This window comes from Symphalangus syndactylus, chromosome 8, assembly GCF_028878055.3.
Source record: "Symphalangus syndactylus isolate Jambi chromosome 8, NHGRI_mSymSyn1-v2.1_pri, whole genome shotgun sequence".
NCBI lineage: Eukaryota > Metazoa > Chordata > Mammalia > Primates > Hylobatidae > Symphalangus > Symphalangus syndactylus.
The window spans coordinates 17,170,412-17,189,920 of NC_072430.2; the positions used below are offsets into that span (position 1 = coordinate 17,170,412).

The 19,509-nt window shown below is 44.1% G+C and overlaps 1 protein-coding gene across 3 annotated transcripts in view; it reads right to left on the reverse strand.

The window, feature by feature from the left end:
* EML1 (EMAP like 1) overlaps positions 1 to 19,509 on the reverse strand; it is a 152,934-nt gene that overhangs the window by 46,082 nt on the left and 87,343 nt on the right. For all 3 annotated transcript variants that reach the window (XM_055288175.2, XM_055288174.2, XM_055288176.2), the window contains 3 exons: positions 16,922 to 17,056; positions 4,379 to 4,407; positions 824 to 953 (listed from right to left, as the gene is read on the reverse strand). In XM_055288175.2, coding sequence (XP_055144150.1) covers positions 824 to 953; positions 4,379 to 4,407; positions 16,922 to 17,056 — 294 coding nt within the window. The remainder of the gene's footprint in view (positions 1 to 823; positions 954 to 4,378; positions 4,408 to 16,921; positions 17,057 to 19,509) is intronic.

Genomic DNA, 19,509 nt, shown 5'->3' on the forward strand with positions numbered 1-19,509 from the left:
GGGTACCCCTCTTTCTTTGGGTTTAAAAACTTTTTTGCCAATATGGTTTAGTTTCAATTTTGGATACTCCCATTTCCTTAATCACAAGGACAATACTTTCTTGCATTGTCACTGTTGTTTCCTTATAAATATAGAGAACGCCTAGTTTTCTATCTGTCCCTGAAGAGTTGACTAAGTATATGATAGCTCCTGTTAAAAATAATTGGCTTTTGGCCAGGCGTGGTGGCTCACACCTATAATCCCAGCACTTTGGGAAGCTGAGAGAAGCAGATTGCTTGAGTCCAGGAGTTCAAGAACAGCTTGGGCAACATAGGGAGACTCTATCTCTTAAAACGAAAAATCAGTTCTCATTAGAATCTAAAATTTTACCCATTCTTGATTATTTTCACCGTTCGCTTCTTTATATACTTCTAACTACTACTGTCATTCTTTTGGAAAGAATAAAATTCGGACCAGAAACTGGTGATTCATTTTCTCCTGACAAAGAAAAAAATCACTCATACAATCATATAACATCTTCATATTTTCTTTTCAGGAAAATAATGAATATGTATTTGAGCCAGAACCACAGCTATTTCATTCAGGAATGATAAGCTGGTTCTCCTGATACTAAGCAGCTCTTATGAAGCTCCTACTTTGTTAGAACTCTGTAGGTCTGTAACATATGGTCAATTTTGTTACATTAAGTTTTCAAAAGTAACAGTAAAACGTTTTGTTTTTTAAAAGCTTATGAGAACTTAAGTTTTATGAATTTCTACAGTTAACATCAAGCATTGATTGACTGATAACTTCATGTGAGACCTAATCCATGAATAAAGGATACACCCATTCCAGCTTGAGTCTCTTGGTTGGAAGTTCTACTTTTGCTTCCAAGCTGTAAGAATCCACTTGATCTTTGGGCATGTACATGGTAACAGGGCGTCCACGAAGAAACATTTTTACATAGCCTTCTTCTACAAAAAGAACAAAGATGTCAGTAAGATACCTCAGTGCCCAGCGTACCTGAAAACAAATGCTTTATCCTCTCTAGCCTTTCAGTGTACAAGAGAAACTTTTACCCTTCTGTCATTTCTAATTGATATCCTAGGGAAAAAAGTAACATAAAAGTAAACAGTTTGAAACAAAAGTTTGCATCTTGTTTGCTTTTGGTATTCTGTTTACTTAAGTACATGAGATACCTACGAAATTGTAAAAGGCAGGAAGGAACTTGATTCCAACAACGATTTTCCATGAGATTTTACTGCTTACTTTCTTTTATCATCAGGAGGGCAAAAAACACCACCCCCAAAATTCAACTAACACAAGAAATCCACTTAAAAGTTTTTGAGTTCAATGTATACACAATCTCAATATCCAAATTCACAAATACTTTTCAATATTTAAATGGATTTGTTATATTGCAATGTAAAAATATATCTTTATGTATCTTTTAATTGAACAATTCTTTCAAGTGTAAAGAACACAAAATCAGCAGAAGTGCATGCAATGCAAAAAGGAAAATGCTCAAAGAAAATCTAGAAATGGAAAACAAAAGAACAAAAGACCCATTAGAGAGAGAAATCAGGATGCAAAACTCTCTAGAACGAACATAACTTTTAATAAAATAACTTTTAATATAAAATAACTTTTAATATTTCAATAAATTATAAGGACAAAAGTAAATATCAATAATGTATCGACACGGGGTGACTCCTAGACCTCAAAAAGAACATCTTGGGGTGTTCTGACTGGAGTTCTCAGGATATGATAAGGGCAAAGAAAATGTCTCGTGAGCTCCGCTCCTGGTGAATTCCATTCAGATTCAGAACTCGCTGAATTCTGAAATTTCATCGCAGATCAAAGGACCTGGTTTTAATGGTATTTAAATTGGGCAGTTGGAACCAGGGATACCTGTATACAACTCAACAGAAAAAGCACCCGCAGGGAGGAAATTGGCGAGGAACAGTTAGGAAATAATTATAGTACAAGTTAGTTTTATAAGTCTTATTCTTACGGATTTTCAAACAATGCCACATGCAATATTACTTAAAAATCAAGAGGGCACCCCAGTTTCATGTTATTGTGTGCATGCGTTTCAGGTCTTAAATGCATGCACGTGACACACTCTTCACACTGCGTATTAAGACTGACGTTGAGTGAGAGTCATGAACGCGATCATCCCTGCCTATGTGTGCCAGCCACTGCGTCCCATGGATCCTCCCCTTATAATGTTTCCCACGCTGGTGCCAACTTCCCCAGGTGCACTGGGGCCCCATCACCACAGGCTCTCTTATGGCTCTCCTGGGTCAGTTTACACACTGCTGCCAAACCCACCAAGGCCCAAACCAGGTTTTATGGAGCCCTTCCTCCACGTAAATTTCTTCACCTGCTCTCTTCCTTGCTGGATCCAGCAGGTCTAAATGCCCTGCCAGGCTCTCACCGCACAGGACCTTATCTGCCACAGCCACCCACAGGGATTCTCCTCTGGGGCCAGGCGTGTCTCTTTGCCCCCCTCTACACCCTGTCCTGTCTGTGCCACCGCTCATGCTGTTCTCTTCTGAAGCTTCTTCCCTTCCTTAAACCTCACCCAAATATAAGCTCATCAGGGGCTGTGTGGCTACCACAACCAAAGAATCTAAAAGCACCCAAAAGATTGACATTCTTGAAAAGAGGGGCAGGAGACTGGTGTTGACAGCTAAATGAAAAGGGATTCTAGCAGCCCTCTTTGTAAGAGAATCAGTCCTGCCGGAAAGCTCGCAGAATGTAGGTTAGGAATAAAGACAATATAATGCTATTTCCACAACACATAAAAAAAGCACAGTGTGGATGTATATAACCAATGTCTATGAAATATCCACCTGAGTCTATCACAGGTATATGATGATTAAGAATCCTTAGGACTGAGCTTACTTACTGCACAATTTTAACTTACTGAACTAGGCAAAAAAAGCACTGAAGTTAGCCTTGGCACTGTTTTGTACTGGTGATTCAGACAGGCTACATCTAAAATCAAAATGCAGCCAGGGAAAGCAGTGTTTGTTCCAGGCAGGTTAGGATAACAGCACACACGCCACCAAACCCAAAGGCGCTAGTGGGAAGAGGCCAGCAGCAGTGCATGATACCAAGTCAAACAGTGGGACATCCAGGGGTGGCCCTATAGCTCTCTTAAGGTTTATATAGATGAAAAAAAAAATTCCTGCAGTCAGCCAATAACCAATTGGGATCCAAATTACAGCCACTTATTAAAGCCCATCCGAGTAAATGCTCAGGGATGCGTTTAACTTAAAATGAATCGAAGTGGTTTGCAACACAAAAACATTTTCATACAAGGAGAGCATCTGTTTGCCTGTATGAAAAAGGTTTCTGTAGCCTGGGTAACAGCTTTGCTCAGAGAGCTATGAGGTTTCAGAAATGCTGCCTACCTTTGCAGTGTGTCACCCGGCGTTTCCCTTGTGATTTCGGAGACAGAGACAGAAGGGCTAGATAAAGAGACGGTGGAGTACTGCAAGTGTGGCTGGCCTGCCTGCCCCAGAGCCCGGAGCCCTCACTAGCCCGCAGGCCAACACCTGACCTGCCCCCCAGTCTTAAAATCTGGACACGGTTCAGGGATCCTGGCAAGTGCGCTCACGATGTGGCCCTGCGAGCTTACAGCAATTACATTTTCAGTGAGTAATTTCATGCTTCCTGAAAATGAAATGAACACTAAAGCACATGCTGATAAATACAAAACTTTGACTTTTATGTTTTAATTCTGAACTTAAGAAAAAAACTAGAACAATTAAAATCAAATGAATGTATTTAATCAATTACATATTTGTCCATTTTTTGCATTTTAAATGCATTTCTAAATAAGGTTAAGATGCTAGACAACAGCATCTACCTTATTACAAAAGGTGTTAAAAAAGATATATGGAAAGATATACATGAACTATTAGTTTGCAGTTTAGGAGATCATAGGCAGAAAAAGAAAAGCTACTTTTAGACAGTTATATAACTTGATGCATAAGAAACTTTCCCCTAAGAGAAATGCAAATGTTGATAACAGAATCCAGTTAGTAAGGAAGGAATAACCAAGGCAACAGACACCTTTTAATCTAGAAATTCCATCATGGCATAGGTGGTGGCATTCCACTCTCCTCCTTACTGGCATGTCTTACATTGGTTTTGGACAGGGTAGGTGAAGCGTTTGCTCTTTATGACTGTTTAAAGGCAGTCTCGCTGTCACTATCTGAGCCATTCAACCCCCAGGTACAAAGCTGACAGCACTCCATCTGGTCTGTACAAACCAAAGCTCCTGTGTGTTCAAGGCTGGCCCCTGAAGCTGGCTACTTCTTTTCTGTCCCTTGAGTTCTGAGAAAGTGAGTGAGGGGTTCCCATACAAAAATTAAATCAGACTTACCTGCACTGAATACAGGCTCCTTGGGTTTGCTGTGAAAATAAACCAAAAACAGTTTTTAAAGGGCGCTGTGGCTGTTTAATATCATTCACTTCAGACCCCAAAGCTATGGCTGCAGTAGTCTGCCACACAAATGCTGCATAAGTTATACATGTTAATAAGAAAAACACAACCAATTTTACTGCAAAAAGTAACACACATAAACAATCACAAACAATCTCATAGGTGCAAGAGATTGCAATCCTAACTTTATCACCAAAGTTGTGCTTTTTATGAGTGCAAATAAGTGTTTTGGGGAGGAAAAAAATGTGGTTAATCAAGAAGGGAATGACCCTGTCTAAATGTGTAAGAATGGTTGTTTTTATTCCCCACACTCTTCTGAGAGATTTAAAGAACTTAAAACTAGCAAATTCCTGACAAAAGATCTTTTGGTGGGGCCTTTTAGAGCTCACCTGCTAAGCAGATGGCTGCTCTAGGAAGACAAGCGGGTGAGCATAAAGTAGAAAGAGGAGGGGGGAACACCAGGGTGTGGTGCCCTCCAACTCAGCCATCTCTTTGGAGAGGTAGGGACACCCCTGCTGACTTCAGTCACCCTGGGCACCCACCATGAGCAGGTGAGACCACCCCATGACAGCACTTGGGAAACCAAACCCAGGAAGCATTCAAGGATAGACAGCCGCAGACAGACTGGACATCCCTAGGAGCAAGCACCTCACAGGAGAAACTTCCACGAGGGGACCCTGGGGGTAGAAGGAGAGGCGGCCGCCACTGCAGACCCACTACTTTCTGCCAGGGGCACCCCTCCCATGATACCACCTTTGGGGAGATGGCACCGTCTCCATTCCCGACAGGGACAGGGAGACCCAGAGAGCTCAGGGAAGGGGGTGACCCTGTGACCTCAACTTTGTCTCCAAAGTTCATGCTTTGCACCGCTTAGCTTCCCTGACTTCTGCCTGCTTTAAGATACAGAAGACGACACAGGAAATAAACGGGAGTCAAGGGGTGCACTGGTTTCACCATAGTGCCTTAAATGCTGCTAGGAGCATATACGCATTTTGTGTGTGTGTGTATTTAAAACAAAAACTTGAGCAGATATATTCCTAATATTACTCCTCAATTTTTGACTTGAAACACAATGAAAAACACCAGGAATAAAAACTATCCTTAACCCCATGATGCAGTAAGTATATTCTATATTAATATTCTTGATTTCCAGATAATTTCACGTAGCACATGGGGTGGGGTGGTAGAGCCTACTACTTTCCTGATGCTTTAAAAGTGGTTTACTCTGTTCAAATGTGTTTTAAGTAGTTTTATAAGCTATAGGCTTAGTTTCCTAAACTCTAAACTGTGGTTTGAAAATACTACTATAAAGGCATGGCACAGCCTTTGAACCTAAAAGCCTGGGTCTTACATTGGCCTACAAGGCCCTATTCAATCTCCACCTGACCCCTGTATTCTTCCAAGCTCATCCCCCTTCACTATATTCCCTGCTGTTCTGGGAGCCTGGCCCAGCAGGCTCCGTGTCAGGCGCTGGCTTATGGGCCCTCCTGGACCATCCACCCCGAAGTCAGCCACTCTCAGGCCACTGCTTTAGCCGTGTGTACGGCTTCATGTTCCCTGCTCCATACTGAAACCCTCCTCAGGCCCTGCTCGCCACACCCCCCGCCCCTCCTGCTTTATTTTTCTCTATAGCACTTATTTGCCCCCTGCCTTCATTTTGTTTCTCCCACCAGGAGGCAATTCCACAGGGGCAGGGATCTTTCTGTTCATGGCTATATTCCCAGGGCCTTGGACAATAGACAGCAGCTGCCCTGGTGTGAGGCCTGGAGCTCCTGTGGAATTCCTCTTGGTTCTCCGTCTTCAGCCTTCAGCAGGCCCCAAGGATCTGTGCCTGGTGGGTGGTGGTGGGGTCGGCTCTCAGCAATCCTGCCTCTCCCCAGGGCACACACAGCTGCTGCCAAGAACCTGGTGTGGGGCTTGGTGTGCAGATGGAGTTTCTCTCCATCCTCCAGGTCCCCAGACCTCACTACACACCCACCCCTCAAAGGGCTCTCTCTCAGCTCTCCTCATCCTTCCTTCGGGGGTGGCCAGCTGCTGCCTGGCACTTAGTTCAAGGCCCTGAACGTGGAGAACATCTCTTGGCTTTCCTCCTGGCATGCCTCTGCCTCAGTGGGTCTCTCTCAGCTGCCTGTCTGGCTCCCAATCCACCACGCACACTCACTGAAGTCTGGGGAAAAGCAGAGTGCGTGTGAGCAGGGGGAGGGTTCTCGTGTGCCCAGAGCCCCCGGGGACTCTGAACCCTCCTGCCAGTCCACACTCAGCCTTTCCCAATTCTACAGCCCCAGGTGTTTTCCTACTCCCATCTAAGAGGGCTCCCCTTTTCTCACTGCTGCTCTGCCAAAGACAAAAGCAGTTGTGGGGCCTGTCCCTCCTCAGATGGGCTTGCCACTTTTCAATAACATTTCAGTTCATTATACTACTTTCTGTCCTCAGCTCCATGGTGGCCTTAAAATAGCTATGATATTGTAGATACCTGAATTGTTCTCATTTTTAGGGTGGGAGTGACATTCTTGTCATTTTCTGTGTGCTAAGCAGAAGCAGAAGAAATCTTGACTCCGAATTTCACATATATGATTAGATTACAGGCAGAAGGAGGTGAGGACAGAAGGAAAGCTGACAAAAGACTATGGGGCAAATCTAATTACCAAAACATAATCAAAGGGAAGCCAGGTATGGAATCAAAAGACAGGAAAACTATTTTTTTATCATGACTTTGATCACAAAAGTAGAATGATGCAAAAGCTATGAACACAGAAATGAGAAATTCAGAACTTGCCCTAGAGACTGAATAAAGCAATTATGAACTATGTTCTTCCTACAAAGAGAAAATCTGCAAGGGAATCTTAACTTTTCATACAGGGAAGCTCATGGACCTTCGATACTGAAGAACTGTAAGAGGAAGAATGAAAGATTTCTATTAACAGATTAGGTAGCAGGAATGTTAACAACTAAGGTCATTGAGAGAGGTATCAGCTGGTACTAAAATGCTTCCATTTCTTTAAATCGTGCTCTAAGCAACGTATCACTTTGTGGTATGCTGTATTTAGAAAATATACTACTGCTACATATTATTATTTTGGAAAGTTGAGTTTTTATTGAAAAAACTCAGCATATTTGTTTAGAACCCATTACTCCTGCCAATGCACCACTACCTTTCCTAAAAGGCAAGCCTGGGAGGAGGTAATTTCACTCATGCATGCAAATCTTAGAATATAAATCCATAAAATGATGACGAATCTTCTGAACAACTGATAGAAAGGCAAACCCACAGATGTGCCGTGATAACCAGAAGAGAACATTAAAGCCACTGTGGCTTCTCAACAAAGTCTGTTGATGGGAGCCGTATGCAGAAAGTGCATCTTTCCAGAACGCACAGCCACTCAAATTGAGAGTGGGTCCTTCAGACCCAGCACTATTTTGAAACATGCTTGGGCGGTGAATTCACTTGGAGTGGGAGACGATTGCTTCTCAAGGTGTTATGTAATTCATCTCTGATTCCCCATTTCTTGATGTGAGCTCGATGGAAAAAATTAAGTGGGTGACTTAACATCCCCTCAACAGCTGGGGTGTGGTTCCATGGTGGGGGTGGGGAGAATGCCCAGTCCTGTCCTAGGAAGGGTGAAGGAGCACCAGGTGCAGAATGAGGCTTCATTCATCCCTTGCCCAGCATGGAGTCAATCAAGATGTCCTGCACCTGCCCCTGAAGCCCATGACAGAACTAAGCCCAGAGGAGAGAAAAGATTTCCCCTCCGGTGAACAAACTCTCAGCGCTTGGCTATTCTGGTGTTAAGTTGTGGCCAATATCTCCAAGACGAACTCCAGCTCAGTTCTTATTGCTTTTAAGAAGGAGATTTGCTGAAAGAGCTAGGCTGTATGCTCCCTTGAGATGAATGTTTCGAGAGCTGATATAAGATATAAGCAGTCGTGGAGACTCACGGAGGATGAGGTACATTTGAATCTTCACCAGACCAGCAGCTGTATGGTGAGACGGCAGGAGAACACTAGACATCTGCCCCAAGGAAAAACTCACACCAACAGACAGCAGTGCAGTCTGAGCTGGGAGGCTCACACCAACAGACAGCAGTGCAGTCAACACTGCAGAGGCAGCTGTGAACACGTACGTCTAAGTCCAAATCCCTGAATGTGTTCACTGTGGACTTTGGGCACATGGATGGTCTAAGAGTGGTTGGTTTTTACTCATCTGATAAAGCTCCTATTTGCTGCACCATAGACTGGCATTTACAAGGAGGAGAGTCCAGTGGACGACGTGTCCGGGCTGCAACTCAACAGATACTCACTGTGCCTCTGCTCTGCGGGGATCTGCTCTTATCTCTTTCATCTACATTAACTAACCTAACCCCATGTTCCTGAAAGGGGGCTCTGGGGCCAGATCTTGCAGGTCTTCGACACGTGGTGACGTGTGTAAGAAGTCTTGGGCAACTAGGATCAGAGTGGAACTAATAGGAGCCACGTGCTGTTTGAGCAGAGATACTTGCTTTTGAAAATGATTAATAAGGCTTGACAGAGGAGGAGTCCATTCCAAAGTTAAACATGTGATTTCCCTACAATTTTTTCATCCAGAACAACTTTGGCTCTTGGAATAACATGACTTCTTTTTGTTTGAGAGAGGGTCTGGCTCTGTTGCACAGGCTGGAGTGCAGTGGTGTGATCTCGGCTCACTGCAACCTCCGCCTCCTGGGCTCAAGCCATCCTCTCACCTCAGCCTCCCAAGTATCTGGGACTACAGGCATATGCCACCAAACTCGGCTAATGTTTAGATTTTTTGTAGAGACAGGGTTCCACCATGTTGTCCAGGCTGGTGTCAAACTCCTGGGCTCAAATGATCTGCCTCTCTTGGCCTCCCCAAGTGCTGAGATTCCAGGTGTGAGCCACTGGGCTCAGCCACATGACTGCTTTTAAAAATGACTTCATGTGATGAGATAAAGTTCCTGCTGGAAGTCAGAATACTCCACCATGGAAATAATGACTCTATAAAAATTGTCCTTAAGCAGATTTTTATTAGAAATAGGGTCATTTAAGAACCATCTATTCAAAATGTTTAGAAGTTGCTGGAGACTTTATTGGAGACAAAAGCGACTGCTTCATAGACATTTCCAACCAATACTTCCAACCAATACTTCCATGGTGGAAGGAGCACAGATTTTGAGGCTAGCTGCATCTGTGCTCTAGGGCTTGGGTGAGGGGCTTCACCTCCACCAGCTTAATCTCCTTAATGTAAAAATGGGAGTAAAACCACTGTGAGGAACAGGTTATTGGCACGATTAAATAAGATATGTTACAATGCGTCCAACATGTGTTATTAATTAATATGGCTTCCCTCTTCCTCCTCCTTTCACTGCAAAAAGCTTTGTATTTCCAGACTCCTCACCTAACAGTCTCAAAACTAAAACAATATGAAGAATATCAGCACTTATCATTTTGAAATTTATTAAAACATAAACGACCCCATGGCTTGAAGAGTGAAACATTTTTTTTCAGTAAAAAGATGCTCAAGTCTCATCTTCCAGTGTAAAATGTGGTGTTAAAATTGTCTACCCATAGGTGGTGCTGTTTACATAGTTCTTGAATGGCTGTGGCTTTTAAATGAAATGCAGTCATGGGCCAGACACGGGTGTTTCTGTCAGTGATGGACCACAAAGATGTCTGTGGTCCCACAAAATTATAATACTGTATTTTTATGGTATCTTTTCTATGTTTAGATACACCAATATTTAACACTGTGTTACCACTGCCTGCAGTATTCCCTTATAGTCACGTGCTGTACAGGTCTGTAGCCCAGGAGCGGCAGGCTAGACCATCAGGCTGGACCATGACGGTTTCTGTAAACACACACTCTATGATGTTCACACAACAAGAAAACACCTAACAATGCATTTCTCAGAATGTGCCTGTCATTAAGCGATGCCTGATCGTATACAATATCCTTCCATCCATTCAACAAATAGTTATTGAGCACTCACATTCACCAAGTGCTGTGTAAAGTACTAGAGATACAAAGAATAAGAATGGCACGGCCTGGGCCCCCAGAGCCTAAGGGAGGGCAAGGGGTGTGTGCAGCATGGTGGAGGGAGGAGAGCTACAGAGTCACAGATGAAGTTAACAGGCAGTTACGACACCATCTGAAAAGCACTGCTCTCAGACTAGAGGGCCAGGGGAGGTTCCCAGAAAAAGGGGATCCTGAGTTCGGTCTCGAAGGATGAGCTGGAGTTCATCAAAAACAGTCACCTTCCCTGCCCCCACCCCCAGTTCCAGATACATCCGCCTGTCACTTGGGAGAGGGGAAAACCCCTCCCCCTCCTAGGTGCTAGAAGGTGTTTGCCTTAGAACAATTCATTAAGCTATGAATTTGCTTGTGTGGTTTTCTGCATCTGTGCTTTATTTTACGATAAAGTAAAAAGAATTTTCTAAATATGCTATCTTCTTATTTAGATCGGCATTTCTTTAATTAGGTCTGGGCTTGATCGCCTATTCATGAGTGAAGGGCCACTGGTATTTCCTTCTCAGTGAGCGCCTGTGCAGACCCTTTACCATTTTTCTATTCCGTGGATTATCTTGTTCTCCCATTTGTGAGTCCTTTGGGAATTAAGCAAAGTGGCCCTGCAGGCATTGTGCCACTGACATTTGTTAGGAGAATGAGTCTTTCTGTGCTGCTCCTTCCCACTCCCTGCCGTGCCTTGGACTACGTTCTGTACACAGCAGGTGCTCCATAAATCCAGCACAGCAGTGGAACTGAAAGAGCAAGGTGAGAACAATTTTCAGAATTTCTGATTCCTTGCTTTTCAGGCTGGGATAAAGGCAGAAACAGGAGCTGGGGAATTCCAAGACATCCCCAAGAAAAAAGGCCCTGCAAGCAGGGGAGTGGGAGGGACACAAGTGTGCAGGCCTCAGCTGCAGTAGTCTGGGATGCAGATGTGACACTCACAGCTGCCACTGTGGCGAGCCGACCGCAGACCAGCTCTGCACTGAGGCTCCTATGCACGGGATCTTAGGCACCCTGTGAGGCAGGTACCACTTTTACTGCTACTGAGGAAAACCCCAAAGAGATTAAGTCACTTGTTCACAATGACAAAGCAAAGTGGCAGAGCTGGGATTAACACTTGGCTGTGGCAATAAAGGCCCATCATTTTAACCTTCTTTTGTTACAGTGACCAGGGCAAAAAGATTCATTCGACAAATGCTTGTTGAGCACCTACTGTGTGCTGGGCATTGTTCTAGATGGTGGCCTGATCTGAGTGGATTAGTGAAACTTGTTTGGTACTTACATATCCAACTAAAGTACTTCGGGCTGGAAACATGATGAACCACATCTAAACATTGCAAGAGTGTATTTATTCAAACAAAGACATGCTCATCTAGCAAATGAAGAAGGGATCACAAAATATGCACAAGAATGGCATTTATGTCAAAATTATACACTACACTCATACAGCACCCTGCAAATAAAAGTCCACATGGAAATGTAATAACTGTCGGCTGTGAGTTCACTGAGTGATGAGACTGCAGGTGATTTTCATTTCTTCTTTTTTGTGCATCTAGATTTTTTCTTTTTTTTTTTTTGAGAAATGGTCTCATTCCCATTGCCCAGTCCAGAGTACAGTGGTATGATCACGGCTCACTGTAGTCTCAACCTCCCAAGCTTGAGCAATCCTCCCACCTCAGCCTCTCAAGTAGGTGGGACTACAGGCATGCGCCAACACGCCCAGCTAATTTTTGTAATTTTTGTAGAGATGGGGTCTTGCCATGTTGTCCAGGCTGGTCTTGAACTCCCGGGTTCAAGCGATCCACCCGCCTTGGCCTGCTGAAGTGCTAGGATTACAGGAGTGGGTCACCACACCCGGCCTAGATTTTCTAAAACAAGTTACTTGTATAAGAAATAAATGGCCTCAAAAAAGGAAAAAAGTCTTGCTGGGGAAAAGTGAGCAATGTGTTGGAGAGGCATGCGTGTCAGGGCACAAAAGGGAACGAGGAGCTGGTGGATGAAGGGCCCAGAGCCCCAGCCAAGAAGTACTGCTGAGCCGACGGCAGCAGTGATGCTATCGTAAAGGAAAAACAACTTTGCACCCTGAAGAGCTCTGAGGCGAAATAGTAACTAAATGCTAGAGCTTTAGAAAGGACAGGCGCTCAAGGTGTCCAGCCCAGTGGTTCTCGATGACAGCTGTACTACAGGGCTGTCTGATCCTGGGGTTGAGGGGGCACAACACAAAAGGGTGCCACACCTAACATGTCAACGTCTTCACTCTTTTGAGGTGGTTTTTTTTTTCATGTTTGTTGACTCCAAAGATGGGCAGTTTATATCAAACTTCTCCAACCCACAGCCCACAGGCCACATGCGGCCCAGGACGACTTTGAATGCGGCCCAACACAAATTTGTAAACTTTCTTAAAACATGAGATTTTTTTCGCAATTTTTTTTTTTTTTTTGGCTCATCAGCTATCATTAGTGTTCGGGTATTTTGTGTGTGGCCCAAGACAATTCTTTTAATCTGGGGAAGCCGAAAGTCTGGGGAAGCTGAGAGTCCACAGAAGCTAAAGTCCAGGGACACCCCTGACTTATACGTATGTGACAACAAAGTTTCTAGCACATGACTGAAACATCCTTATTCTAACGAAATCAACTCATTTCAACAACTTTCAGTACAGCTGAAACAGTGTCTTGCTCATAGAGCTGACATAGCTCATTCCCCTAAGACTTACAAAAGGGGAACCAGTTGATAATTGAAACGCTTTATTCAATCTAGAAACATCTAACGTGAACTGTGCTTCTAAATAAACAGCCAATTTTCTATCGGGTATAGAATACTTTTTTAATTGAAAAATATCTCTATCAGATTAGTTTAGTGGCTATATTTTACAAGCCTTCCATTAGAATGTTATTGCCAATTCCCTATTTAAATGTAGTATTTCATGATGACATGAGTCACTATGTAATTATTAATGTTCATTTATCATCAATAATACATAAAGTAAAATATTACCATATATTGCTTTTGTTTTTAATAGAGGTTTTGTTGGTGCAAAGATTAAATGCCGTTAAAATTTTGTGGCTTGTTACGAAGTATTTGAAAAAGTTAAACATTCTAAGATAAAGGTCTTCCATATCACAAGAAAGACTTGAATCCGGTGACCATTTGTAAAGAAAATGAGACATGGGAGCAAGAAGACTGAAACTATCATAAAGAATACAGTTTTGGCCGGGCGCGGTGGCTCACGCCTGTAATCCCAGCACTTTGGGAGGCCAAGGCGGGTGGATCACGAGGTCAAGGGATCGAGACCATCCTGGCCAACGTGGTGAAACCCCGTCTCTACTAAAAATACAAAACTTAGCTGGGCATGGTGGCACGCACCTGTAGTCCCAGCATCTCGGGAGGCTGAGGCAGGAGAATCTCTTGAACCCAAGAGGCAGAGGTTGCACTGACCCGAGATTGTGCCACTGCACTCCAGCCTGGTGACAGAGCAAGACTCCATCTCAAAAAAAAAAAAAAAAGGAAAATGAAAAAGAATATAGTTTTATGAAAGCAAAACATGTAATTACTTTAAAATAAAGTATCTCAGAAAAGGTTAATATTTAGGACTTCACAAACACTATTATTTTGTGTTCAATAGTAAGATTTGTATAATTTATATAGAATGGCTTTCTATCTGCTGTAAGTATTATTATTGAGAAATATGTGCTGAGATGGAACTGTTTTTCTGAAGTAAAGGGAGCCTTTTTCTAATTTGTGCCTAAGTGCCATATGTGCTAACGACAGCTTTGCACATGGCGTGTGAGAAGCTGTGAGCTTTATGGCTAATAATCTGTCGTGGCTGCGAGTTAAAGCACTGCCTGTGTGAATGATTCGTTTCTTCTACAAAGCAGCACAGGGTGGAAGCCATCCCTATGACGTCAGCACTCTCACTCACGTGCACCCTAACTAGCCTTCCTGAGTGGAAGAGAATGGGGCTCTGGAACAGCGGGCAGGCTGGGATCGCAAGCAGCCCATAGACCAGCTCCCGCCTGATGCCTTATTTAAGAACTGTGAGCATCACAAGGTTTCACAATACTTTATTTCCCCCAACTACGTTAGACACAAGTGCAACGCGGATTATGACAAAATCTAACACTTTCATCTTACAAATGAGGAAAATAAAAAGTGAGGAATTGTAGAAAATCGCACTGATTACTTTCCTCTGCTCCACACAGGCCTGTCTTTATAAGAACTATCACAGGGATGACGACCATTTACTGAGTGCCAAGCCCTATGCTGGGTATTTTCCTACAAGTTAGCTTATTTATAAGATTCAAGGGCACTAGGTATAAAATCTCTAATTTGTAGAGGAAAAAACTGAGGCTTGGAGACGTTAAGGCAGAACTGGATACACACCCAGATCTTTCTTTTACTGCAGAGCCTCTGCCCTTTCCACCATGTCTTGCTGCCTACAGGAGCCCAACAAGGGCAATCTTTTAAATCACAGGACAGCCTGCAGTAACAACGGACACGTCGAGTGAGGGATGGGGAAGAGGCATGCCATCTTGAGTACACTGAACGCAGTAACGTTTAAAAACAGAAATTACATGGGGGCCACCTCCCTACTCGTTTCCTTCCCCGTGTCCCATCCTCAAGGGTGGCATTTCTCAGCAAGACTCCAGATCTGCTTTGGTGCTAGGGTCAAGGCAGCCTAAGCATGGGGCTGCGCACATGGGAATACAGAGGAAGAAAGGCGGGAAGGGGTCAGGCAGCCACTGAATTACCAGCTTAACCTTCACTTCTACCGAGTCTTAGCTGCTTCTTTCTGAGTTACTGCAGCTCTTACTTCTATGGGTCCCTGTCAAGACCAGCAATTGCCTAAGAGGAGACAGTAACTGTCTCTGAAACCCCTTCAGTGCACGATGCATGAAACTCGGCCAGCTCTGTGCTATGCTCGCCTCAACCATGCCTGGGTTCTAATAAGACAAAGAATTTATTTTTAAATGGACATGTTTAGTTGCCTGAATTAGTTTGGGAACGTGATTAGTAAATTTTCCCAGTCCCTCATTTCCAAATCAAAATTTCCTACTGTGGCATTTCTCAAAAATCTCTTTGTAAATATCTTCTATGGAAATATTTACCCAGCACATTTACCAAAGCCATAGGATTTTAAAGATAAAACGGATCTGGAGTTTACACAATGCAGATTCTTTTTGGAAATTCTTAATAAAAATCAGATGTGCAGAGGAGGAGCCAAGTCTCTAAGAACTGCCAAGATCTAGACATTTCAGGTCAACTTCCAAGCTTACCCTGAATTCAAAGAAGCTTTGGGCTATGTTGCACCTCCCACTAACTCACACTCTGTTGCCATTATAACCACTTGGCCTCATTTCCAAGGTATTATCACCCCATTAGCATAATCTTCTGATAAGAAGTACTAATAGTCTAAATGAGAAGAAGACAGAACCCATGTTAATGGTTTTTTAAATTGTCAATTGACCGTGGACCTGACCTGCTATAGATGTGAGAAGTGTCTCTATGTTTTCTACAACAGACATCTTTTAGGAATAAAACTGAAAAAGAGTTTAAGCTTCCTTTATAGGACTGAATCACCATGGATTTACAAACTTGGAATTTTTACAGCCTGTGGGTTGGAGTCGATTGCTTTATGACTAAGCCTTCTCCTTACATGAACATTTGGGGAAAGAACACATGCTTAGCCTCTGAAGCTGAAATTCCTTCCTCAGCTTTACTAAACAGAGAGAATAAAATTAAAGTACCATGTTTAAAAAGTGAGAACAAAGTACAATGTTAGGTAAAAATACATAGAGAAACTGGATTTTCTTTACAAAGTATATTATATAGATATAAATACATAGATACAAAACAAGCTGCTAAAATGCCAAAAAGCAGCATGCAGGAATAAAATGTTACTATTAGTTTCACTGATACTTATCATAATCCATTACAAACTAACCTCATAGAAAAACTCAAAATTTGGAGTCCACGTATTTCATGAAACCATAAAGAAAAATGGTTCACATTTGTGGTGTTAGCATCAATATTAAACATAGCCTCTGATAAATCATAAAATTACAACTTTTCAGCCACTGTGTCTCAGAAAATACTGCTGACAAACTTAAAGCAGTCCATTAAAATGAACTCGAAAAGGTCAGGAGAGTGTACTAGAAATAGAAGGTGCTCAGGTAGAAATTCAGAATGGCTTCCCCAGTTCCAGGTACTCGGTACTGAGAAATTCTCAGGAACTACTTATGTCTACATGAGAGTGCTGGGAATCTGAGTGACAGTTTTTCCACCTGGACAGTAGTTTGTGTGCACTGTGCCTGGCAGCTGTGCTCAAATGGCTGTTAGTGCCTACAAATATCTGAGGAGAAGGTCTTCTTCTCCAAGAGTGCTCCTAGCTTGTTGGAATATGACGGGATCTTCCGACTCCTCTCTGGGGACAAGTGGTACTAAAATATCTCAACAGCAGGAACCGAGAGATAAGACGTCCTTACCTTTCACTGTTCTTTTTGCCACTGGAAGAGCTGCTGGTAGAGCCTGTGCGATTCCGGTTTCCTTTGGAATCCCCATTGCTTTCCCTTCGACCCCCAGGAGACACTCGTTCAGAAGAGCTGGTCCTCTTGATGTTACTAAGGGTGGAATGGAAGTGACAGTGAACTCCTTGGTATCGTGATTTTATTTTATTGCTAAGCATACAAATATATACATAGAACGTCATACTTCCACATGGATGTTCAAAAGACAGGCCTAGCGACGGAGATCAAAAAGCTTTTCAGAGTGTCACATGGAATAACACCTCTGCTCTCTCTCTGCCTTTGTAACTGAGACCACTAGCACAGTTCACAGTCATGGAGGAAACTGAGGCATTAAGGCTTCAACAGTACCGTGTGAGAGTACTCCAGGGGCTTCCAGAGAGGAATCCTGCCCTTGAATAGGCTTTGCTCTCTAGGGATGTCCAATCTTTTGGTTTCCCTGGGCCACATTGGAAGAAGAAGAATTGTCTTGGGCCACTCATAAAATACACTAATGCTAACGACAGCTGACGAATTAAACCAAAAAAAAATTGCAAAAAAAATAGAGTATTAACAAAGTTTACAAATTTGTGTTGGGCCACATTCAAAGCTGTCCTGAGCCACACACAGCCCATGGGCCCACGGGTTGGACAAGCTTGGTCCAGATGGTGGTGTGCAACCCGGGGGGATGGTGCCCCCAAGACATCTGGCAATGTCTGGAGACATCCTTCTGTTGCCACAGCTGGGGATGGACTGCTACTGGCATGTAGTGGGTGGAGGCCTGGGGTGCTGCTAGAAATCCTACACGGCCCGGGATGGCTCCCTCCACAAAGTATCACCTGGCCCCAGACGTCAATAGTGCTGACGTTGAAGAAATCTGGCCTAAAGGCAGGCGTGGGACAAATGCTAACAGGATGCCACGAGTAATGACAGAAATGTTCCACCCTGTGTACAATGCCTTTGTTTGGGGGTGGTGTCCATGTAAGTGGCCAACTTCATTCGTAGGACAAGAGGGACTAGAGTGCTCAGAGGCCTGGGAAGGCAGCCTGGGGAAGTCTTCCCGAAGACTGCGAAATTCCGGGAAAGATCAAATGAATGGCTAGAATGTGTTGTTATGACACAGATGGAAAGAGCCTGCTCTAGCAGAAGGGATCCCCTATACACAGGGGATTTGCAGGTATGAGGGGTAAACCAGAGCCCAGGTATGGAGTGGAGGCTGATTGTTCCCCTCTTAGAGCACACTATGGACTGTCTGTATCCCCCAAATTCATGTGTGGAAACCCTAACCCTCAATGTGATGGTGTTAGGGGGTGGGGCCTTTGGGAGGTGATGAGGTCAGCAGGGTGGAGCCCTCATGAGTGGAATTAGTGCCCTTATGGAAGAGGCCCAGAGAGCTCTCATACCCTTTTCCACCGTGTGAGAAGACAGCCGCCTGCATCCTGGAAGACAGCCCTCGTCGGAACCTGACCATGCTGGCTACCCCGGTCTCGGATTTCCAGCCTCCAGGATGGTGAGACATACATTTCTGCTGTTTATAAGCTTCCCAGTCTGTGAACTTTGTTACACCAACCCAAACTCACTAAGAGCACATAACTCTAGTATAGGTATCTCTGTACATACTTAAAAATCTTCATCATTAGTCCACGCATTTCTTGAGATCTTATCTCATTTACCATTTTCGTATGCTTTGCAGAGCCTCATTCAAAAGTTTGGTACACATTTATTAAATGAAAGGATGAAATAAATGGAAATATCACACACTGACCCTGTCACCAGAAAAGACACAAACTGCTTTAATGCAGCACCTGCTCTGTAAGCAAAAAATAAGGAGGGGAGGGGCGGGCAGGAGGCTGTTCTAGGGCCAGGGCTCTGGGAACAGGCACAGACTTGGGTGGTTCTGGTCTTGACACTTGGAGCTGGAGGTGTGGGTGGGTGAGAATACAAGCCTGCAACACACGAGACAGCTCAGGACACGCCGTGTCCATCTGGCGGGTGCTGAGCCACGGATGCAGAGGAAATCACCGAGGGAGGAGGTGACCCAGGACAGAAGAGCCCCAGGGAAACTAATGTTTAAAGACGTGGGCTGAGAAGCTACTGCAGGAGTCAGAGGTAGCAGCGACACCAGGAGAGAAGGAGTGGTGGGCAGAGGCTAGTGCAGGATTAGGTAAATGTGCTGGTGCTGCACAGAGGAGGGGGTGAGCCCTGGGATGTGGGGAGTCTCAGGTGGCTCCAGTGGGCACAGCTTCAGTGAAGGGTGCACGGGGACCAGATCTCAACAAGGAGCACGCAGGAGCTGAGGAACTTAACACAGCAAGACCCCTGCTCCTGCACTGAAGCTCAATGTCCCCCCTCCTCATAAGTAAATGACAAGCCTCCCATCTAGGCAGCTCCTGCCTGGTGCTGGCCACTCTCCTTCTTGGTAGCCAGTGACTCTCTCCTCTCTGCCTTCCTTCCCCTCTCTGTCTCCTCTGTCTATACACTCTCCTTAGCCCAACTTTCAGTCCTCCTTCCTTTGCAACTTCCAGTGGCTGTTAGTAATCTCCGAGCAGGTTTTTAAAAACCCACATGGT